At 46.4% G+C, this 19,509-nt stretch overlaps 1 protein-coding gene across 7 annotated transcripts; it reads left to right on the plus strand.

Moving 5' to 3' along the window:
* The first annotated feature begins 421 nt into the window (after nt 1-421).
* Adat1 (adenosine deaminase tRNA specific 1) lies at nt 422-16,833 on the plus strand. Of its 7 annotated transcripts, XM_042700965.1 has the most exons (12): nt 422-500; nt 977-1,151; nt 1,775-1,867; nt 2,170-2,360; nt 2,625-2,693; nt 3,872-3,926; nt 4,451-4,581; nt 6,284-6,875; nt 9,096-9,241; nt 10,150-10,249; nt 13,105-13,191; nt 16,249-16,833. In XM_042700965.1, exons 4-12 carry the CDS (start codon nt 2,192-2,194, stop codon nt 16,379-16,381), a joined length of 1,482 nt encoding a protein of 493 aa, XP_042556899.1. In that variant the 5' UTR covers nt 422-500; nt 977-1,151; nt 1,775-1,867; nt 2,170-2,191; the 3' UTR covers nt 16,382-16,833. The 7 variants fall into 7 exon arrangements, with proteins under 7 accessions (XP_042556899.1, XP_042556898.1, XP_042556897.1 ...); XM_042700964.1 differs by lacking the exon at nt 422-500 and having other exon boundaries at nt 538-1,151; XM_042700963.1 differs by lacking the exons at nt 422-500; nt 1,775-1,867 and having other exon boundaries at nt 538-1,151.
* The last annotated feature ends 2,676 nt before the right edge of the window (nt 16,834-19,509 follow it).

The raw sequence follows: 19,509 nt of genomic DNA on the forward strand, positions 1-19,509 counted from the left end.
ATGGAGACGAATGAAGAAAGCATTTTTGGTCTGGAAGAGTTTTGGCCCTTTTCTTTTGAACTAGAGGCAAGTTGAAATTCTGCCTCCTTTTAGTAACCCAATGAGGTTTACCGTGGCTGCTAAGAGTTCGTGAGCCATCCAGGCTTCTCAACCTGTTGGACAGCGTTGAGACAAAACTCTAGATTGGCATTCCAAGATACGTTATTTTCCTATTTGCAACTGAATTGTCTGGCAGGGTGTTTGCCCTCCCCCCTCCCCCGCCCCCAGCCCTCCATCCTCCCCCACCCCCCAAAAGGACTACCGACCTGGGTACCTCGGCCTTGGGCCCTTCCCTCGGAGAACTACAAAGACCAGCGTGCTCTGCGCACTTCCGGGGTGGAACCTGCGAAACATTGTCGTTTGTGACGTCACGTCCGCCTCGCGTCAGCCTTCACCTGTCTGAGGGCGCGCGGCCGGCCGACGGAGTGCATCGGCACGGAGTTGGGGCGTCGGGGCCCGAGGTGTGCGGTTGAGGGGCTCCGTGGGCCCCGGGTTGGGGGGGGCGGGCTCTCGGCTTCCTTTCTCCTGGTTTTGCCTGGGGAGAGCTGAGGGCCTGGAACCGTGCGGCCCGGGCCGCACGTGGGGAAGGGCGGGGTCCCGGCAGCCAGCTTGTCAGCGGGAAGCGCCCGCTCCGGGCCCCGAGATGACTGCTGGGCCGAGCTGTTCGGCAGGATCCAGGCCTGGTTACCGTGGACGCAGACCGTTGGGACCCTCCCTCGCGTCCGAGCGCTGCGTGCCCCAGAGCAGCCACCTGCCGGCTGCCGGGCCGGCCCCCGCGCCGGGCCGTTGGCGGTGTGCACCTCTGCCCTGTGCCGTTCAGGCCGACGGCAGAGGGCCCGCCTTCACCAGCTGCTGTGTGTGGTGCCCTCCTGGAAATGACGCCCGAATCCCTTCCCAACCCGGGACCCGGCTCTCCCCTGCGTTTCTTTGCTCCTAGAGACAGAAAAGTTCTGCTGGCTCTCTGACTTGAAAGGCACAGTTTCTATCATTTGTGGCCAGTTCTTCGTCTTAAGTCACTACGGTCCGATTCATCCATGACCTTTCTTCTACTTCAGTAACGGTCCTGAACTTTGCAAGAGTCTCACTGTAGACATCTTGCAGAAGCATTTCACGTAAGCCTGTTTGTTTTTGTTTTATAACTGCTTCGCTGTGTATACCTATTACATGATCCCATCTTCTAAGAAGCTTTTCATACAGAGTCTGAATAAGGTCAGGACATACTCTGTAGAGCAAGAGGGAGAGAGCAGATTATCCAGGACAATCAAGTGGTTTTTGGTGGTTTTTTTTTTTTTTTTTTTGTAATATGAATCCCCATTTAACATATTAATTGCTCAGGATCTTGACAATTGCTTTCAGAGATATTGTTTATAAGATAAAGTGAGGGCTGGGACGGTGACTCAGTGATAGAGTGCTTGCCTTGCATGCATGATATCCTGGGTTCTATTCCTCACACCACATAAGCAGAAAATGCTGGAAATGGCTCAAGTAGTAGAGCACTAACCTTGAGCTGAAGAGCTAAGGGACAGTGCCCAGGCTCAGTTCAGGCCAAATTTAAGGAAAGTAAAAAATAGAGAGGTTAGGTAATCTACCTAATATCACACAGTTAATTTGTGGCATGGTCAGATTTAGGAGCTAGAAAAGGCAACTTCATGCCCATGTCCTTAGGCAGAAGTCTTATAAAAACTTAACTGGTGAGAGACCAGTTAATTTCTGCCTTTCCTTCCTTCTGCTGTAGAGGAAAGAGGAGAATACTATTTCTGAAGAGAATGGAAAGGAACATCTTGCCAGAAAGATCAGCCTTGTGAGGATCTGCACAAAGCAAGCTGAGGTCTGCAAACTGAAGCAGGATACTTAAGTAGTAAATTCAGAAGCACTAAAAACGCACAGATGTCTAAGGAAACATTTTAAAGCTTGAAAAAAATAAGGTGCCTCCTGGATTAGTAGGATTTGGGGCTCCTTTAACCTTTCACTAAAGATGAAAGGGGGCTGGGAGTTGGTAGGAAAAAGTAAACGAGTTCCTTATAGAAGAGGGACCGTTCATTGCAAAGACTGTTGGAAGCATTGATGCGGGCTGTGACATCTTGCGCTGATTCTCCTTTCTGTATGTCTGATGCCTGTGACTTTTGGTAGGGCTTTAGCCTCAGCCCCAGCCATGTGGACAGCGGATGAGATTGCTCAGCTGTGCTATGAGCACTACCATGTTAGGCTGCCTAAGCAGGGCAAGCCTGAGCCCAATCGTGAATGGACATTGTTGGCAGCCGTGGTGAAGATACAGTTTACAGCTGACCAGGCTTGTGGCATTTCTGATAAGGCAATACAAGGTGAGACCTTAACTTCTCTCCTGTCATAGTGATAGAGTTAGTCTATCCTTGCTATCCAGGAACTCTTGTGAGCAGATTGTTACTGCAGTGTTAGGCACATTTCCTCTGGTGTCCACCAGGTGGCAATATAGTCATAGTGGCAGCAGACCGCCCTTGCTGAACAACCCTGGTTAAGACGACCTGTGGGAATCAACTACTAAACTTGAGTACTGGAGAACATTTAGACTCCGAGAGCTCACTTGATGATTTATTTTTTTTCCTCAGTGACAAAGGAAGTTGTCTCAATGGGAACAGGAACCAAATGCATAGGCCAGTCCAAAATGAGGAAGAGCGGTAAGCATATGTGTGTTTGTGAGGAGTGGTGGTAATCTAAACAAAGAATTATGTATCTGGGATTGCATATCTTTGGAAACCTGTGTTCACGTTAATCTTTACTCTTCTTGTCCAGGAAAAGGGGCCAAATATGGTACTATAATGCATAAGATTTGTGATCTGGGATGGCTGGCCTCTCATTTCCTGCTTTCTGTTTGTCCTAGTTTAAAGATAGTACTCATTTAAAGGGTACAAATCCAGACCTGAGCTTAGTGACTGCTGCCTATAATCCCAGCACTCTGGAGGATGAGGCCAGCTTGGGCTACATACTGAGAGCCCGTCAAAAAAACAAAACCAAAAAACAAGGGCAGGCTGGAGGGGCAGTAGGGAGGATGAAAATCAATTTCAGAGCAAAGGCTATCAGGAACATTCATTCTGAATGAACCGAAAGTCGGCCAGTGTTTTCATGCTCAAATCATAGGTTCCCTAGCTATTGTGCATTACTCTGGAAGACTCTGGAGCTGTAAAACAAGTAGAGAATGCAGCTTGAGTGGTTTCCAAGCCCCAGAAAGCAATCTTGGATTTAATGGAGATTTTGGCACCAACAAGAATAAGGGAGCCGGGCGCCAGTGACTCACGCCTGTAATCCTAGCTACTCAGGAGGCTGAGATCTGGAGGATCGCGGTTCAAAGCCAGCCTGGTCAAGAAAATCGTGAAACTCTTATCTCCAGTAAACCACCAGAAAACCAGAAGTGGCGCTGTGGTTCAAGTGGTAGAGTGCTAGCCTTGAGCTGAAGAGCCGAGGGACAGCGCCACAATGGACCCCCCTAAAAAAAAAAAGTAAAATAAGGGAGCTTTACCTACTGTGTCCAGCTAGCAGTTCCTCTTTGAGTTTGTGTCCACCCTGCCCACCCCGTTCTCCTAGCCTTGCCTCCTGCACATGAGAAAGCTGTCCCAGGCCCACTGTGGATTAAATTAGATAGAGTACTATCAGCATGATCACAAGTTTGATACCATGATACAGAAGGTTTGTAGTCTTGTGGGCCAGTGCTAAGTGTACTGCTGACATCCTAAACTGCATAAGCTAGGCCCCTGCAACAGAATGTCCTGGCCCCTTACATATGCAATGCTGAGTTGAGAAATGTCGCTACAGTTGTAGGTTCCATATCATTTCACTTAGTGTCCTGTCTTTTCCACAGGAGACATCCTCAATGATAGCCACGCTGAAGTCATAGCCAGGAGGGGTTTCCTACGGTAAGGCCACAGTAAGGCCACGTCCTCCCTCAGCAAGTCTGATTCACCAGATCCAAGAATGAGAGTCCCTGCAAGCAGTCTATCACTTAAGCTACACTTCTGACCAGAATTTGCTTTCCAAATTAGACCTCAAATAATGTAGATTATTTTGGTTGGTGAAGTATTGTATTCTAGACTAGTGGATCTCAAACTTTGAATGTATCTCAGAATCATCTAGAGAATTTATTAAAGCCCAGATTGCTGGAGCTTGGAGTGTAGCTCAGGGGTAGATCTCTTGCCTCACATGCACAAGGCCCTCAGCACTAGTCTAGCCATGTGCTGTTTAATTAGAGATGACGGTTCCAGGATTTTTCTAAGGCTGACTCCAAGCTATTTTCTCCCAGATCTCAGACTTCTGAGTAGTTAGTGTAACAGGTATAAGTTACCAGCACCTGGCCTTTTTTCCTCTTTGCAGTGAATGTTTGCAGTACTGGGAACCAGATCCCCAGCCCTGTTGTTCCTTCTGATAACATCTACATCCTTAGGTACCTTCTCCATCAGCTCCAGTTGGCAGCCACTCTGGAAAAGGACAGCATCTTTATCCCAGGAACTTACAAAGGGCTGTGGAAACTCAGACCAGATCTCTCTTTTGTATTTTTCTCCAGCCACACACCCTGTAAGTATATTCAAGCCTTTTAAGTAGAATTGCAATGTCTACTTCCTTACGCGTGCCTTACCCATAAAGATGTTTCTCACATAATCAGTTTTGACAGATGTGTGGCCAGTAATAGTGCCAGTTATGTGCCTAAAGTTCCCTACCAGGGGGAAGGCAGAAGGTAGAGGTAGGCAAGAGAGGCATCTCACTCATAGAATTGCTGTTATCAGATCAAGATTGGGAAGCTTAGGGCTTAAATCCTACAGGGTGTACAAAGCTAACAACATGGTGTCCTCCTGTAGTAACTTCCCAGCGTCCTACAACTCTCCATTCATTCATTCATTGAACAGTACACCTCCCACTCTCATTTCCCCCTTCCCCTGCATCTCTTTGTATCTGCCTTTCCTTCAGGTTCTGGTTGTTTGAGCTATGATCTTGCTGTATACTCCTGTCTGGCCTCAAGCTCACAATGTTCCTGAAATAACAGGTGTGTGCCACCATGCAAAGCCAGAAGAGAGGTTTTTCATTAGTCTAGCAGATGATAGTGAATGAACCCCACCCATTATTTATGCTAATAGTCTCTCAGGCCATCTAGACTGTTGTGGCTACTTAGGGAATTTTTTGATGCATTATTATTGGTAGATATTCTTTCTTTTTTCTTTTATTTTTGTGTCAGTCCTGGGGCTTTAACACCTTGACATTTTGCCCAATGTTGGCGCTCTACCACGTTAGCTACAGCGCCACTCCTGGCTTTTTATGGGTCGTTTCATTGGAGATGAGTCGTACAGATTTTCCATACTAGCTTGGAATTGCTGTCCTCAGATCTCAGCCTCCTGAGTAGCTTGGATTATAGGCATGAGCCACCAGTACCCAACTACTAATGGATATTCTTTCTAAAAAAAAAAAACTAAAAGCAATTCCTTTTATAGACAACAGCTCAGAAATGGCAGTAAATGTTCTTAAATCTGAAAGCTTTGACATGAGAATATAAGCTTGTTCTCCAACTATTAAACTTGAATGCAATTAGAGAAGACAGTCATTATTTTGTAGTGACTGTCACTATTTTTAAAAAGAGTCAACAAGATTTGATAGTAACAAGTAGAAACTATTCTTCCATCTTAAGAAAGAATGAGTATGGAGCTTGGAATATGGCTTAGTGGTAGAATGCTTCTCTAGCATGAATGAAGCCCTGGGTTTGATTCCTCAGTATCATATAAACCAAAAAGGGCTGGAAGTGGCTCTGTGGCTCAAGTGGTAGAGTGCTAGCCTTGAGTAAAAGAAACTCAGGGACAGTGCGCAGGCCCTGATTTCAAACCCAAGGGCTGGAGAAAAAAAAAAATGAGTATGGGAAGTGAGTTGGTTTAGTCAGAGTAGGGCTCCTTTGAGCTGTTTCCTTTTTTTGGGGGCGGGGGGTCAGTCGTGGGGCTTGAACTCTGGGCCTGGGTGAGGCTGGAGGCTACACCTAAAGCAGCCAGGGCTTGGGTGACCCCGGTGAAGACAGATGCATCCAGGCCTAATAGTCTAATCCAACTGCTTCAACTAGCAGTACACACACATGCCTGTCTCTGAGTCACCTTGGATATCTTAACAAGAATGCCGGCCTGCCTGCAAAGCTTCTGACCAAGCACGTATACTGTGAGTCTCAGTCATTGGCTCTTCTAACAGGTTCCAGACTGGTGATGGTGTGGCTGGTCCAGGGGACTCATCTCTCCTCTTCATGCAGGTGGAGACGCCTCCATCATTCCAATGCTTGAGTTTGAAGAACAGCCTTGCTGCCCTGTCACCATCAGCTCATCTGCAGGAGCCAGTGGTGACTTGGAGGCTCTTGAAGACAAAGGAGATTGTGATGACACTGGCAGTCCTGTAGCCAAGAAGATGAGACTTGAAACTCCTTCCAACTTGGTCATGAATGGGACCGCTCACTGTGACAAGCAGGAACGGCATCCAGTCACGCCGGAGGTCAGCAACTGGAACCTCACTGTGCAGGGACTGGCCACTGTGAAAACTAAAATGCCCCGTGACATCACAGTGGTGGATGTTCATAGAACTGGGGCCAAGTGTGTCCCCGGAGAAGCCAGGGACCCAGGGAAGCCAGGTGCCGCATACCACCAGGTGGGGCTGCTGCGAGTGAAGCCAGGCCGAGGGGACAGGACGTGCTCCATGTCTTGCAGTGACAAGATGGCCCGGTGGAATGTCCTTGGATGTCAGGGCGCACTGTTGATGCACTTTCTGGAAGAGCCCATCTACCTGTCAGCTTTGGTGATTGGGAAGTGCCCATACAGCCTGGAAGCCATGCAGAGAGCCCTGACTGGGAGGTGAGAGGCGGATGGAGGGCAGTTTGAGTGAGTCCAGACAGCCTTACAATTGCTCTATACCTTTTCATCCAGCAGTTAAATTTCCAAGAATTTATCCTCAAGAATTAAGCAAGCTAAACTGCGCCACCACCAGAAGGGGGAGCCATTGCTCCCGGAGCCTCCCCTGCCACTTCCTGTAGTGGCTAGGGAGGCGGGGAGGGGCTGGTGCCCTTCAGCGTCTTTGCTCCTTTGGCTGCTGCTGTCACTGTAGAGACAAATGATGCTGGAAATCGACTTCGGTTTCAATTGGTGTTGGAATTTGTGCAATGTTTAGTCAACCCAAATTACCTAAATTTTCTTGCCCACAGAGGTTACTTCAAAGACAGATCTTTTGTTGCTTTACTGGAAAGAACCAAAATATGCCAGGTATATAAAGACGTTGCACTTGCTAGGCAAGTGCTTTGCCACCGAGCTACATCCTGGTCCCCTATTCCCTTTTAGTGATGAAAAGAATAAAAACAAGAAAAAGAAAGCTAGACATGGGATGCACTGAGACCCATCTTAAAGAAGAAACTGGTTATAGTGGTTCGCACCTATATCCCAGCTACTCAGCAAGTAGAGATCAGGAGGATTGTAGTTTCAGGCCATCCTTACCTGGGAAGAAGTTCAGGAGACCCCCCCATTGCAGCAAATAAAAAGTTGCGTTGGGCACTGGTGGCGTACACCTATGATTCTAGCTACTCAGGAGGCTGAAATCGAAGGATTATCATTTGAAGCCATCTGGGCAGGAATATTTAAAAGTATCTAATTAACAGAAAAAGCTTTGGAAGTGCAACTGTGGCTCAAGTAATAGAGTGCTAGCCTTGAGCAAAAAATTCAAGGGAGGGGCTGGGAAGGTGGCTTAGTGGTAGAGCGCTTGCCTTGCATGCTCGAGGCCCTCGGTTCGATTCCTCAGCACCACATAAGCAAAAAGAAAAAAGCCAGAAGTGGCGCTGTGGCTCAAGTGGTAGAGCACTAGCCTTGAGCTGAAGAACTGAGGGACAGCGCCCAGGCCCAGAGTTCAGGTCCCATGACCAGACCCAAAAAAAAAAAATTCAAGGGACTGGCACCAGTTGCCAGTGGTTCAAAGCCAGCTCAGGCAGGAAAGTCCAGGAGACTCTTATCTCCAATAAACTAGTGCCAGAGTGGCACTGTAGCTCAAAGTGGTAAGAGTTCTAGCCTTGAACACAAAGAGGCTCAGGGACAGCATCCAGGTCCTGACTTCAAGCCCCAAGACCTGCACTAAATAAATAAGAGGGTTGTAATTTAAAGCCAGCCCAGGCAGGACATTCACAATTTACAGATGTGCCCAGTGACATACACACAAATAGCCAAAAAGTGAGAGCAGCCAAATGCCCACTAGGACATACATGGATAAACTAACTGGCGTCTCGTACAATGGATGCTAGGATTTGCTGTGAAAAGGACCACAGTGCATGGTTGGCCCTTGAAACATCTTGCTAAGTGAAGTAAGGGCATATTGCATGATTTCATTTATGTGAAAACCCAGAAGAGGCAAATCCATAGAAACCTATGAGTTGGTGACCAGCAGAGTACACCGCCAGATTCTTGGCTACCAAGGCCTGGGGAAGGGGTTGGATAGTGACCATGGGGCTGAAGTTTGGGCTTTGAATTTACTGTCTGTCCATCGTGTCCAGTTTGTTGGGTGTACTTTATGCAAAAGATGTAAGGGGGGGGCTGGGAAGGTGGCTCAGTGGTAGAAAGCTTGCTTTGCATGCATGAGGCCCTGGGTTCAATTCCTCAGCGCCACATAAGCAGGAAAAAAAAAGCCAGAAGTGGCGCTGTGGCTCAAGTGGTAGAGTGCTAGCCTTAAGCTGAAGAGCTGAGGGACAGCACCCAGGCCCAGAGTTCAGGCCCCACGACGGGACCCCAAAAAAAAAAAGTAAGAGAGGGGGAAAAGGCATTTGAATATTAAGGGATAATTTAGGTTGTGGTGTGTTTGGAGGATTCCTATTAAGTTCCTCAAATGAAGATTGAAGTGTGATATTTCTGACATTGCTGATGTATACTGGTTCATTTACCTGTTATACTTCAGACTGATGGGGAGGGATCTGCATCCAGGCATAGAGTTCTTCCCACACACCTCAGCAAATAAGAAGCAAGAGATGGCGAAGTCCACAATCTTTGCGACTTTTTCTCTAGGAATGCATCTAAAATAAATATATTTTCCCTCACATTTAGGTGTCAGAATGTCTCGGCTTTACCCAAAGGCTTTAGAGTTCAAGAACTGAAAACACAGCAGTCAGATTTACTGTTTGAACAGAGCCGCTGTGCAGTGCAGGCAAATAGGCTGGATGGTCCAGGCCGGCTTGTGCCTTGTGGGGCAGGTAAGGGATCCAGGTGGAACTTACCCTGGAGCAGCTTTTTCCTGGCAGAATATCCTAGACAAGTCTGCATCCCACAGCCTCAGAAGGCAATTTGCCATCCCAGCAGTCAATAGTACATACTTTGGTCATCACCTGCCCTGGGTTAAGTTTCTGCTATGTGTGACTGGGCAACTTATTTCCTAGCCTGATGGCCACACCTGTAATCCTAACTACTCAGGAGGCCAATATTTGAGGATCACAGTTCAAAGTCAACACAGGCAGGAAAGCCTCTAGACTCATCTCCAATTAACCACCAGAAAACAACTTAGTGGCGCTGTGGCACAAAGTGATAGAGTGTTAGCCTTGAGCAAAAAACTCAGAGACAGCGCCCAGGCCCTGAGTTCAAGCCTCACCACCACCAACAACAACAAAAAAGAATATTTCTTTCCTCCTTTTTTTTTTTTGTCTTTTTTGCTAGTACTGAAGTTTGAACTCAGGACCTCAAGTTTGCTCAGCTTGGTTGCTCTGCTGACACTCTGCCACTCGAACTATGTCTCCAGCCTAGCTTTTTGCAGAGTTTCTCAGACTTTTCTGCCCAGGTTGGCTTTTTATCCCTGATCCTCCAGATCTCAGCAACCTGAGTAGCCAACATTACAGTTGTGAGCCACAAGCATGCAACTATAGAATAATACTTTACATAGTGATTATGAGAATGAAATGAGGAATTCTATTGGATGCATTTACTGTGTCTACCATATAATAAATGCACAATGAAGTCAAAGATAATCATGAACTTTATACTATTGTAACCTGGAAACCAAAGTGATCATACCAAGTTTTCATGGGCCTGTAGAGGAAGAAAAATGCTTTTAGTAAAACAAATTGCTTTATAGAAAACTGAACAACACCAAATTGTTTTCTCTTTGTAGCAATTAGCTGGAGTGCCGTTCCTGAGCATCCACTGGACGTAACGGCCAACGGCTTTCCCCAAGGAACAACGAAGAAAGGAATTGGAAGCCTTCAGGCCAGGTACCACTATCAGGGCAGAAGGGCCTGGGGCTGTGATGTGAGCTCATATCTTTGCTCTCAAATTCCAGAACATTTTCAAGGCCCTTAAAAGAATACCACACCCATTAGCACAGTCCTGGCCCGCTCCTTTTCTCTAGCCCTTAGAAACCTCAAAGGTACTTATTTCCTCACTCCATAGAGTTATCACTTTATGTGATTTCATTTTATATAAATAAAACCATATGGTTTGTGGCCTTTTCTGTTTGGCTTCATTCCCTTAGTATGTTTGCATATATAGCAGGTATCTGTAATTCTGTCCTATCTTGGTTTGTTTGTGCCGTCCTGGGGCTTGAAGTTAGAGCCTGAACCCTGAGGGTTTTTTCTGTTTTTGTTTTTGTTTCTCTCAAGGCCAGTACTCTACCACCTGAGCCACAGCTCCAATTTGTCCAGGCTTTGAACTGCCATTCTCAAATCTTGGCCTCCTGGGTAGCTAGGATTACATGTATGAGCCACCAGCACCCAGCCTTTGGTCTTTTTTTTTTTTTTTTCCTTGCCAGTCCTGGGGCTTGAACTCAAGGCCTGGGCACTGTCCCTGAGCCTCTTTGTGCCTAAGGCTATGTTCTACCACTTGAGCCACAGGATCACTTTGCTTTTTCTGAGTAGTATTAGAAATAAGAGTCTCATAGAGTTTCCTGCCCAGGCTGGCTTTTAACTGTGATCCTCAGATCTCAGCCCTCTGGGTAGCTAGGATTATAGGTGTGAGACGTGCCTGCCTCCTTTCTAGTTTTTTGAGACAGTCTCACTATCCTGCCTCCCTAGTTCTAGGATTACAGGTGTGCATCACTACACTTGGCAAAAGCTTTCCTTCTTTTCAGCCACTGAGTGCCATGGTTCAAGCAGCCCAGACGACAAACACTTTCCTGAAAGCCTGGGCTACTGAATTGGAAATTACTGCAAGTAGAGAGTTTTGCACCGTTTCCTCCAAGGGCCTTCCTGGTTTCTGCCTACCTTTAATACTTGTAGGACACCAACTCTCAGCCAGACAGCAGATATATGAACAGAGGAGTTCACAGGGCAGGGCCACAGGTTTCCTGCCGAGCAGTCGCTGCAGTTGGTAACAGCCTAGAAGCTTCTCACTGTGGCCACACTCAGTTGACTCAAATGTTCTTGTTATGTGTTCATAATGTCTGAAAAGCACAGTTCCAGTCCCACTGCCTGCTGGCTCAGTCCCCATCCTCCTGCTCCAGACTCCTGCGGGGCTGCTCTCCAGCTTGTCCCCGTATGTCATTGTCTCCTGGGTCGGTGGAGCTTGCTGTTTGTTGTAACCCAAGCTCTTCCTTGTGAGGCAAGTCCAGTGGCTCTTTTGGTTTCAGTATGGTCATACCTGTAAAATGAGGACTTTTCCAGAGATGATCTAAAGTTTGTGACATGTAAATTAGAAGGTAAGTTAGTTTACTACAAGGTTTTCATTCACTGGCTGTTGAATTGTACCAAGGCTTCTTTTCATCTCTGTTCCTCATGTTATTTTTCTTCTTTAACACCTTAAGGGGATTTCCTTAAGGGGTTTTCCATCTGTTTCTATTTTGATCTCCTGAATCAAATCAGAATTCCTGAGTGCCAGCAACTGCACCAACATAGTTAGGGGGGAGCAGCAGGCAAGGGCTCGAGGTTCCCAAAAGCAGGAGTTTCTGAAGGAAGCTAGTCCCAGCTGGGGCCAGGAACTTTCTGCACTGTACACATGTGTGTACCTGTTTCATGTCTCCCAGTTATGGCTACCATGTCCTAGCTGAGGGTATGATTTGATGCGTCTCCCCATTTCTAGCTGCAAGCCAACCCAAGCAAAGGTACCAGGACTGAATCAAAACAAAATACAAAAGGGCTGAGGTTGCGCACTTGCCTACCATGCCCAAGGACCCAAGTCAATCCTCCTTATGAAAAGAAGAAAGAAGCAGCATTTGTTAAGAATTCCAGCTGGGCACTGGTAGTTCAAGCCTGTAATCCTAGCTACTCAGGTGGCTGAAATCTGAAGATTGCATTTCAAAGCCAGCCTGAATAGGAAAGTCCATGAGACTTATCTCCAATTAACCTCCAGAAAACCAGAAGTGGAGCTGTGGCTCAAAGTAGTAGAGTACTAGCCTTAACCAAAATAACTCAGAGACAGCACTCAGACCCTGAGTTCAAGCCCCATGATCGACCAAAAAATACAATAATAATAATAATAATAATTCCAAATAACTCCTGGAGGTTTATTATCTTGGAGGGAAAGTTTGTCATCTAAAGACCTAGAATGTCCCTAGGGGATAATCAGGAGACTCCACCTCAGGTGGCTTATTTTTTTATCATCATCATTATTATTACTATTATTGAGGCATGATCTGCTATAGCCCAGAGTGGGCTCAAACTCCATCCTCTGCCTTAGCCTCCTCAGTGCTGGAATTACAGACAGGCTCCATGACACCCAACTCTCCAGTGAGCTGTGTAAGTATCTCACACAGGGCAGAGCACCATCTCTAAAGCAAAGCTTTCCATGTCCTATAAACAGTGCCATGCTGCTATGCAAGGGACTAGTTCCCTTGACAGGGAAGCAGATGTGTCACATTACAGAATGAAGTTTACTTCATTACTCATTTTACTTCAGTTATCCCATGTGAGCCTGTCTTTTTAATGATTCTACTGTGGATAACACTTCTCAGGATGAGTTTCATTTTTGTACCTCAATCTGATCAGGTCTAGAATTTTCTCCTTGCCAAGCACAGATGGAGATGGGCCCTGGCACATTCAAATGTAAATACCATATTTATTGAGGCCTGGCATCTTTTATAATGGCCTGGTACATAGTAAATAATCAGTGATCTTTACCTTCTTCTTCTGAACAGATCCAGAATCAGCAAAGTGGAACTCTTTAGATCATTCCTGAAGCTTCTAAGCAGCATTGCAGAGGACATGCAGCCAGACTCCCTCAGGTGATGCTACTGATCCATGGTTTTTCCATATTTAGGAACAACTGTCTTAGTCCTAGGCCTGTCAATAGCAGGATGCTTTCACAGACAGGAGTTGGTGGATCTATTACTGCCCACCTGACTTCTATCCCTAGAGACATACTTACAGAGAATGAAAACTTAGGGGGGGTTGGACCTAGTTACAGGTGAACAAGGGGCCATCCATGAGCCTTACTTACGGCATTGCAGGACAGGCTGTTTATTTCAGTAAACACAAAAGAATGAGAGATTTCTTCCTTCTTTCCTTATTTACTATCTTCTGCTGAGAATGGAACCCAGTGCTTCTCCATGTTAGGCAAATGCTCTGTCACTGAGCTACACCCCTATCGCAGAGAGAAGATACTTGACCATAGCTGTGTTCACAGGGTTCAGGTGAAGTTTAAAGCTGGCATGTGTGCATCATTCCCAGCATTAGGGAGGCTAAGGGGGAAAAAATTGCATGTTCAAGGTCAGGATGGGATACATAGCAACTTCACAGTGAGCTCAGGCTAGATAGTGAGTCCCTGTCTCAATAAATAAAATATTTAATAACAAAAGTTGCCATGCATATGGATCCCATCTCTTAACTAACAAAAAGCTGTAGCTAATTGATCTTATACTAAAATCAATGTTTGCTGAAAAAAGCTATTTTTCTCGGTGCTGTGGTGAGCTGAAAAACAACTTAGGTCTCCACAGATCTTGGCAAAGCACAGAGAGTACAAGATAAAATGAGTTAATAAAACATGAGTTTCAATGCAAAGAGCAGGGAAGAGCAAGGGAAGTGCTACATAGTCTTTCTGTTTTTAAATGTAGTTTTATTGTTATTATTAAGATATTGGGGCTGGGAAGGTGGCTCAGTGGCAGAGTGCTTGCCTCACATGCATGAGGCCTGGGTTTGATTCGTCAGCACCACATAAGCAGAAAAAGCTGGAAGTGGTGCTGTGGCTCAAGTGGTAGAGCGCTAGCCTTCAGCTGAAGAGCTCAGGGACAGCAACCAGGCCCAGAGGTCAAGCCCCACAATGGGGGAAAAAAAAAAAGATGTTATACAAAGGTGTTACCATTTTATCATTTCATAAATCAGAGAATGAATATAGAAAACACTATGTATTAAGCAGTAGGCCCAAGCCTGTTTTATGGTCAGGTTTTGATAATCAGTAACTATACTATTGATTTTAAAGATCTGTTTTTTTGCTGTGGTTTGCGGGTCCCTGAAATGTTTTTCTTTTTCTTTTCTTTTTTGTTTTGTTTTTTTTGGGGTCCGGTTGTGGGGTTTGAACTCTGGGCCTGGGCGCTGTCCCTCAGCTCTTCAGCTCAAGGCTAGCGCTCTATCACTTAAGCCATATCGCCACTTCCGGCTTTTTTCTTTTTGCTTATGTGGTGCTGAGGAATCGAACCCAGGGCCTCTGGCATGCAAAGGCAAGCGCTCTACCACTGAGCCACCTTCCCAGCCCTTTTTCTTTGCTTTTTTTTTTGGTCGGTCGTGGGGCTTGAACTCTGGGCCTGGGCGCTGTCCCTCAGCTCTTCAGCTCAAGGCAAGCGCTCTACCACTTGAGCTACTGCGCCACTTCCGGTTTTGTGGTGGTTTATTGGAGATAGGAGTCTCACGGTCTCTCCTGCCCGGGCTGGCTTTGAACCGCGATCCTCAGATCTCAGCCTCCTGATGGGCTGGGAAGGTGGCTCAGTGGTAGAGTGCTTGCCTTGCATGCCTGAGGCCCTGGGTTCGATTCCTCAGCACCACATAAGCAAAAAGAAAAAAGCCAGAAGTGGCGCTGTGGCTCAAGTGGTAGAGCGCTAGCCTTGAGCTGAAGAGCTGAGGGACAGCACCCAGGCCCAGAGTTCAGGCCCCACGACCGGACCCAAAAAAAAAAAAAAAAAAAAAAAAGAAAAGATTTCAGCCTCCTGAGTAGCTAGGATTACAGGCGTGAGCCACCAGCGCCCAGCTTTTTCTTTTCTTTTTAATGATTCAGACACTTACTATGGACAGCAAGAAAGATTTCTTTGGGAAGGTGGGAGGTGGCAGGGAAAGAGGGGCGGGACTCCACCCAGATCCACAGACACAGGGACCTTGGCAGCCCACAATCAGGCAGTGGGTGGAGAAAATGGTCCTGCTTGCTGCAGCATCAGGGCTAACCTTGGGGGGATGGAGGATTCCTGCTGGACATAAACACGATCCTTGCTGAAGGTTGGTGGGGCAGTGACCTATGGGGAAGAATTTGATTTGGTATCTGGGATGATCTAAAGCTAGGGTAGAGGATTTTTTTTTTCTTCCTAAACTGACTCAGCAGAATTCTTGCTGGAGCTGGATTTAGAGTCAAGGATAGCCCAGGGTTAAGACCAGGTGAAACAGAAGTCAGGACCCTGACTCAAGTTTGGTCAAAAGAGTCCATCAGGGGCTGGGAAGGTGGCTCAGTGGTAGAGCACTTACCTTGCATGCGTGAGGCCCTGGGTTCGATTCCTCAGCACCACATAAGCAGAAGAAAAAAAAAAGCCACAAGTGGCACTGTGGCTCAAGTGGTAGAGCACTAGCCTTGAGCTGAAGAGCTGAGGGACAGCACCCAGGCCCAGAGTTCAGGCCCCAAAACCAGATCCCCCCCCCCCAAAAAAAAAAAAAAAGCCTATCAGAAGAACAGGGTTAGCATTCTTCCCCAAGGCTGAATGGGTTTGGAGACATGTTCCCTGCAGTAGGAAGAGGAGAAATGCAAACATGGTGGAAAGTTCTTTGTAAGAAAAAAATGCCAAGAAGGTTAATCCTTTGGTGGAAATTACCCTTAGAAAACTTGAAATCAAAAGTATAGTTATTCTTATTTTCTGTTTCTACCAGAACCACACACAGTAGTATTCTGTTCGTTCTGACCTTATTTAACTTCTGCAACTTTCACACGATGCCTTGCAAAGGAGACAGTGGCACTCTGGGAAAGTACATTAGCACTTTCTGTTCTTGGTCTCCCATTGTAATCTGCCTAGGTGCTTCTTAGGGGTTTCACGGGCCCAAGGGGTGAGCATCTCCCTGAGAACTTGTGCTTGGTGGTATGTGTGCATTAGGGGGCAGAAGCTGGACACCTACCAGGAGTATAAAGAGGCTGCATCCACTTACCAGGAAGCCTGGAGCACACTCCGAAAGCAGGCATTTGGATTCTGGATCAAAAATCCACCAGACTATCACCAATTCAAATGAATAGGAAAAGTTTTCCAGCCGATTTATACCTGTAATCCTAGCCATTCAGGAGGTGGAGATCAAGAAGATCAGAAGCAGTTCAAGGTCAGCCTGAGTAATAAGGTTCTGAGACACCATCTCAACCAATAAAAGCTATATGGTAGTGCGCACTTCATCCCAGGATATAGAGGAGTCCAGGCCAGCTTAATCGTGAGACACAAAAAAATGCTGCGAACACATCCATGTGGTAGAGCTCCTTCCTAGCAAATGCAAGGCCCTGAGTTCAAACCCCAGCATCACCAAAAAAAAGTCTGCAGGCTTGCTGGTAGCAGGAGCTTCATTCTGGACAACCATAAGCCTTTCTGTTGACTAAATCAAGAAAACATTAGGCTAGGCACATTTTACTATTGCTTGGTATTTGACTTCGATTATGTTTTATTGCTTCTCTAAAATATAGAATTTGGAATATGATACTTGAGTGCTCTGCAGCGTTTCTGTTTTTATGTGTTCCTACATTGATTCAGCAAGTATTTATTGGCTGAAATGATGTTTGAGGCTCTGTATGCTTTACAATTCCATCTGATAGGAGAACACGTGTTTCATATTCCCAGACCATCTTCCCCTGGGCAGTCATCTCTTTCCCAGTTTTCAGCAGTCAGACTTGACTGAAGTTATCTTTATTCTTGGCTCATAATTCAGCCTTGGGCAACCCTGTTCTGGACAGCTATCTAGATTCTCTTTGTTCATTTTGTCTTGTGAAACAGTCTCGGGATTGTAGCCCAGTTTAGTCTGGGACCTCTTGGTCTTCCTCCCTCAGCCTCCTGAATGCTGGGATTACAGGCAAGTACTACCACACCCAACCCAAGGTTCCCTTACAACCCGAGATAAGTGTAGGCCACAGAAAAGTATGTAGGCCATGTAACCTTGAGATTGCCAATGGCTGTTCCTACCATATACAGACCTGCTGAGAATGAAGGTCACAAAGAAGGAAATAGTTTAGAACCATAGCTCTACTAACATTGTTCCCCTGAAGTCAGTGCCCATCTGGATCTCCAGTTCCAGTTGTTTTATGCCTGTTCCAGTTGGTTGTCTGGCTCTCAGCTGAGTTCTGTACACAGGATCACAGTTCCTACAGCCAGTTAGCAACAGACCTGGCGACCAGTCTCATTTAACTGACATCTAATACTGAGCTCTCAGCCCCTTCACACTCTGAATAATGGACTGAAATGGGAGCTTTCCACATCGGAGTTATTCAAGGTCATTTGTATATAGCTTTAAGTACTTTTTAATCACAGCTTTATTGAGTTATAATTCTTATACCATATACTGTTTAGTGGTTTTAGAATATCCACAGAGTTGTGCATCTATTGATTTTAGAACATTTTTATCATCCCCAGAAGAACCCTTGTGCCTGTATCCATTTCCTAGGGCTATTTTAACAAAGAACCACAACTGTGTAGCTTAAAACAACAGAAATTAGGGCTGGGAAGATGGCTCAGTGGTAGAGCGCTTGCCTTGCATGCCTGAGGCCCTAGATTCGATTCCTTAGCACCACATAAGCAAAAAGAAAAAAAAAGCCGGAAGTGGCGTTGTGGCTCAAGTGGTAGAACGCTAACCTTGAGCTGAAGAGCTGAGGGACAGCGCCCAGGCCCAGAGTTCAGGCCCCACGACCGGACCCAAAAAAAAAAAAAAACAGAAACTATTCTGTCTCAGGGCTAGATGCTAGAAGTCCAAAATCGTCAGTGGGGGCCAGGCATCAGTACTTCACACCTGTAATCCTAGCTACGAGGGGCTGAGACCTAGAAGATCACAATTCCAAGCTAACCTAGGCAAAAAAAAAAAAAAATTGCTTTTAAACTTTGTAAAGGGTTATAAAGGTCGTGTACAGAAGGGCTACAGTGACGTAAGTCAGGTAAAGGGTACACTTGACAGTCACCTTCCTTCCCTTGCTCTCTGTTTGGCAAAAAAGTTCTTGGCAGTCCTTAGCTTGAAGCTGTATCACTTCACCTCTGCCGCTGCCTTCACAGCCTTCTTCCCTTTGTGTGTCTTAATGTGGACTTTTTTTTTTTTTTTTTGGTCGTGGGGCTTGAACTCTGGGTCTGGGCGCTGTCCCTCAGCTCTTCAGCTCAAGGCACGCGCTCTACCACTTGAGCCACAGCACCACTTCTGGTTCTCTGGTGGTTTACTGGAGATAAGAGTCTCATGGAGTTTCCTGCCTGGGCTGGCTTTGAACCGCGATCCTCCAGATCTCAAGGCCTCCTGAGTAGCTAGGATTACAGGTATGAGCCACTGACGCGCGGCTTACTTGCCTTCTTCTAAGGACTCTCTAGTCATTGGGTCTAGGGCCTAAACTTAATCCATTGTGATCTTAGCTCAACTAACTACATCTGTAAAGACCTTACATCCAAACAAGGTCACTTTCTGAGCTTGGCAGAATTTTCTTTTTTTTCTTTTTCTTTTTTTTTGGTTGTAGGACTTGAACTCTTGGAGATGAGAGTCTCACAGCCTTTCCTGCCCAGGCTGGCTTTGAACCGTGATCCTCAGATCTCAGCCTCCTGAGTAGCTAGGATTATGGGCATGAGCCACCATTGCCTGGCTTGGCAGAATTTTTTTATAGGTCCCAGTATAGAATGGCACAAAAGACTCTCATGAATCCACCCCTCAGACTTCACAAATGTCCAATGTGGATGATGGTGGCCAGATGCCTAAGACAGGCCCGCCTCCGAGGCCCTGCTGTCTGGCAAGGGTAACCCCTCACCAGAGAGCACCGTGTGCACACAAGGAACAGTGTGGGCACACCACTCACCCTCACGCTGTCCACCCTGATACTTCAGGGTAGGATTCCAGCCAGGTCCACACCGCGAAGCTGTTGATATTCCTGTGTGTCACTTTTATAACCATTCTCCCTCCTTTATAAATACAGGCTATTTGTCATGACTTGCCATTTCCTCCCGTGTTGCTTTCGCATATTCTCTGCACCCCAGAATTTCTATCAGTTTGCAAGTAATAAAGAAGCTTGATAAAACTGGGGTTCAGTTGATTGGGCCTGAACACTTCATAGGTGAGTCTGTGTATTGTGTTGAAGCTTTTCAAGAGGAGCGTGATGTCTGATGGGCTCCGTCTCACTTTCCGTGAGTGGGGTGAGCAGC

This window comes from Dipodomys spectabilis, unplaced genomic scaffold, assembly GCF_019054845.1.
Source record: "Dipodomys spectabilis isolate Male_0828 unplaced genomic scaffold, ASM1905484v1 ptg000273l, whole genome shotgun sequence".
Classification (NCBI taxonomy): Eukaryota; Metazoa; Chordata; class Mammalia; order Rodentia; family Heteromyidae; genus Dipodomys; species Dipodomys spectabilis.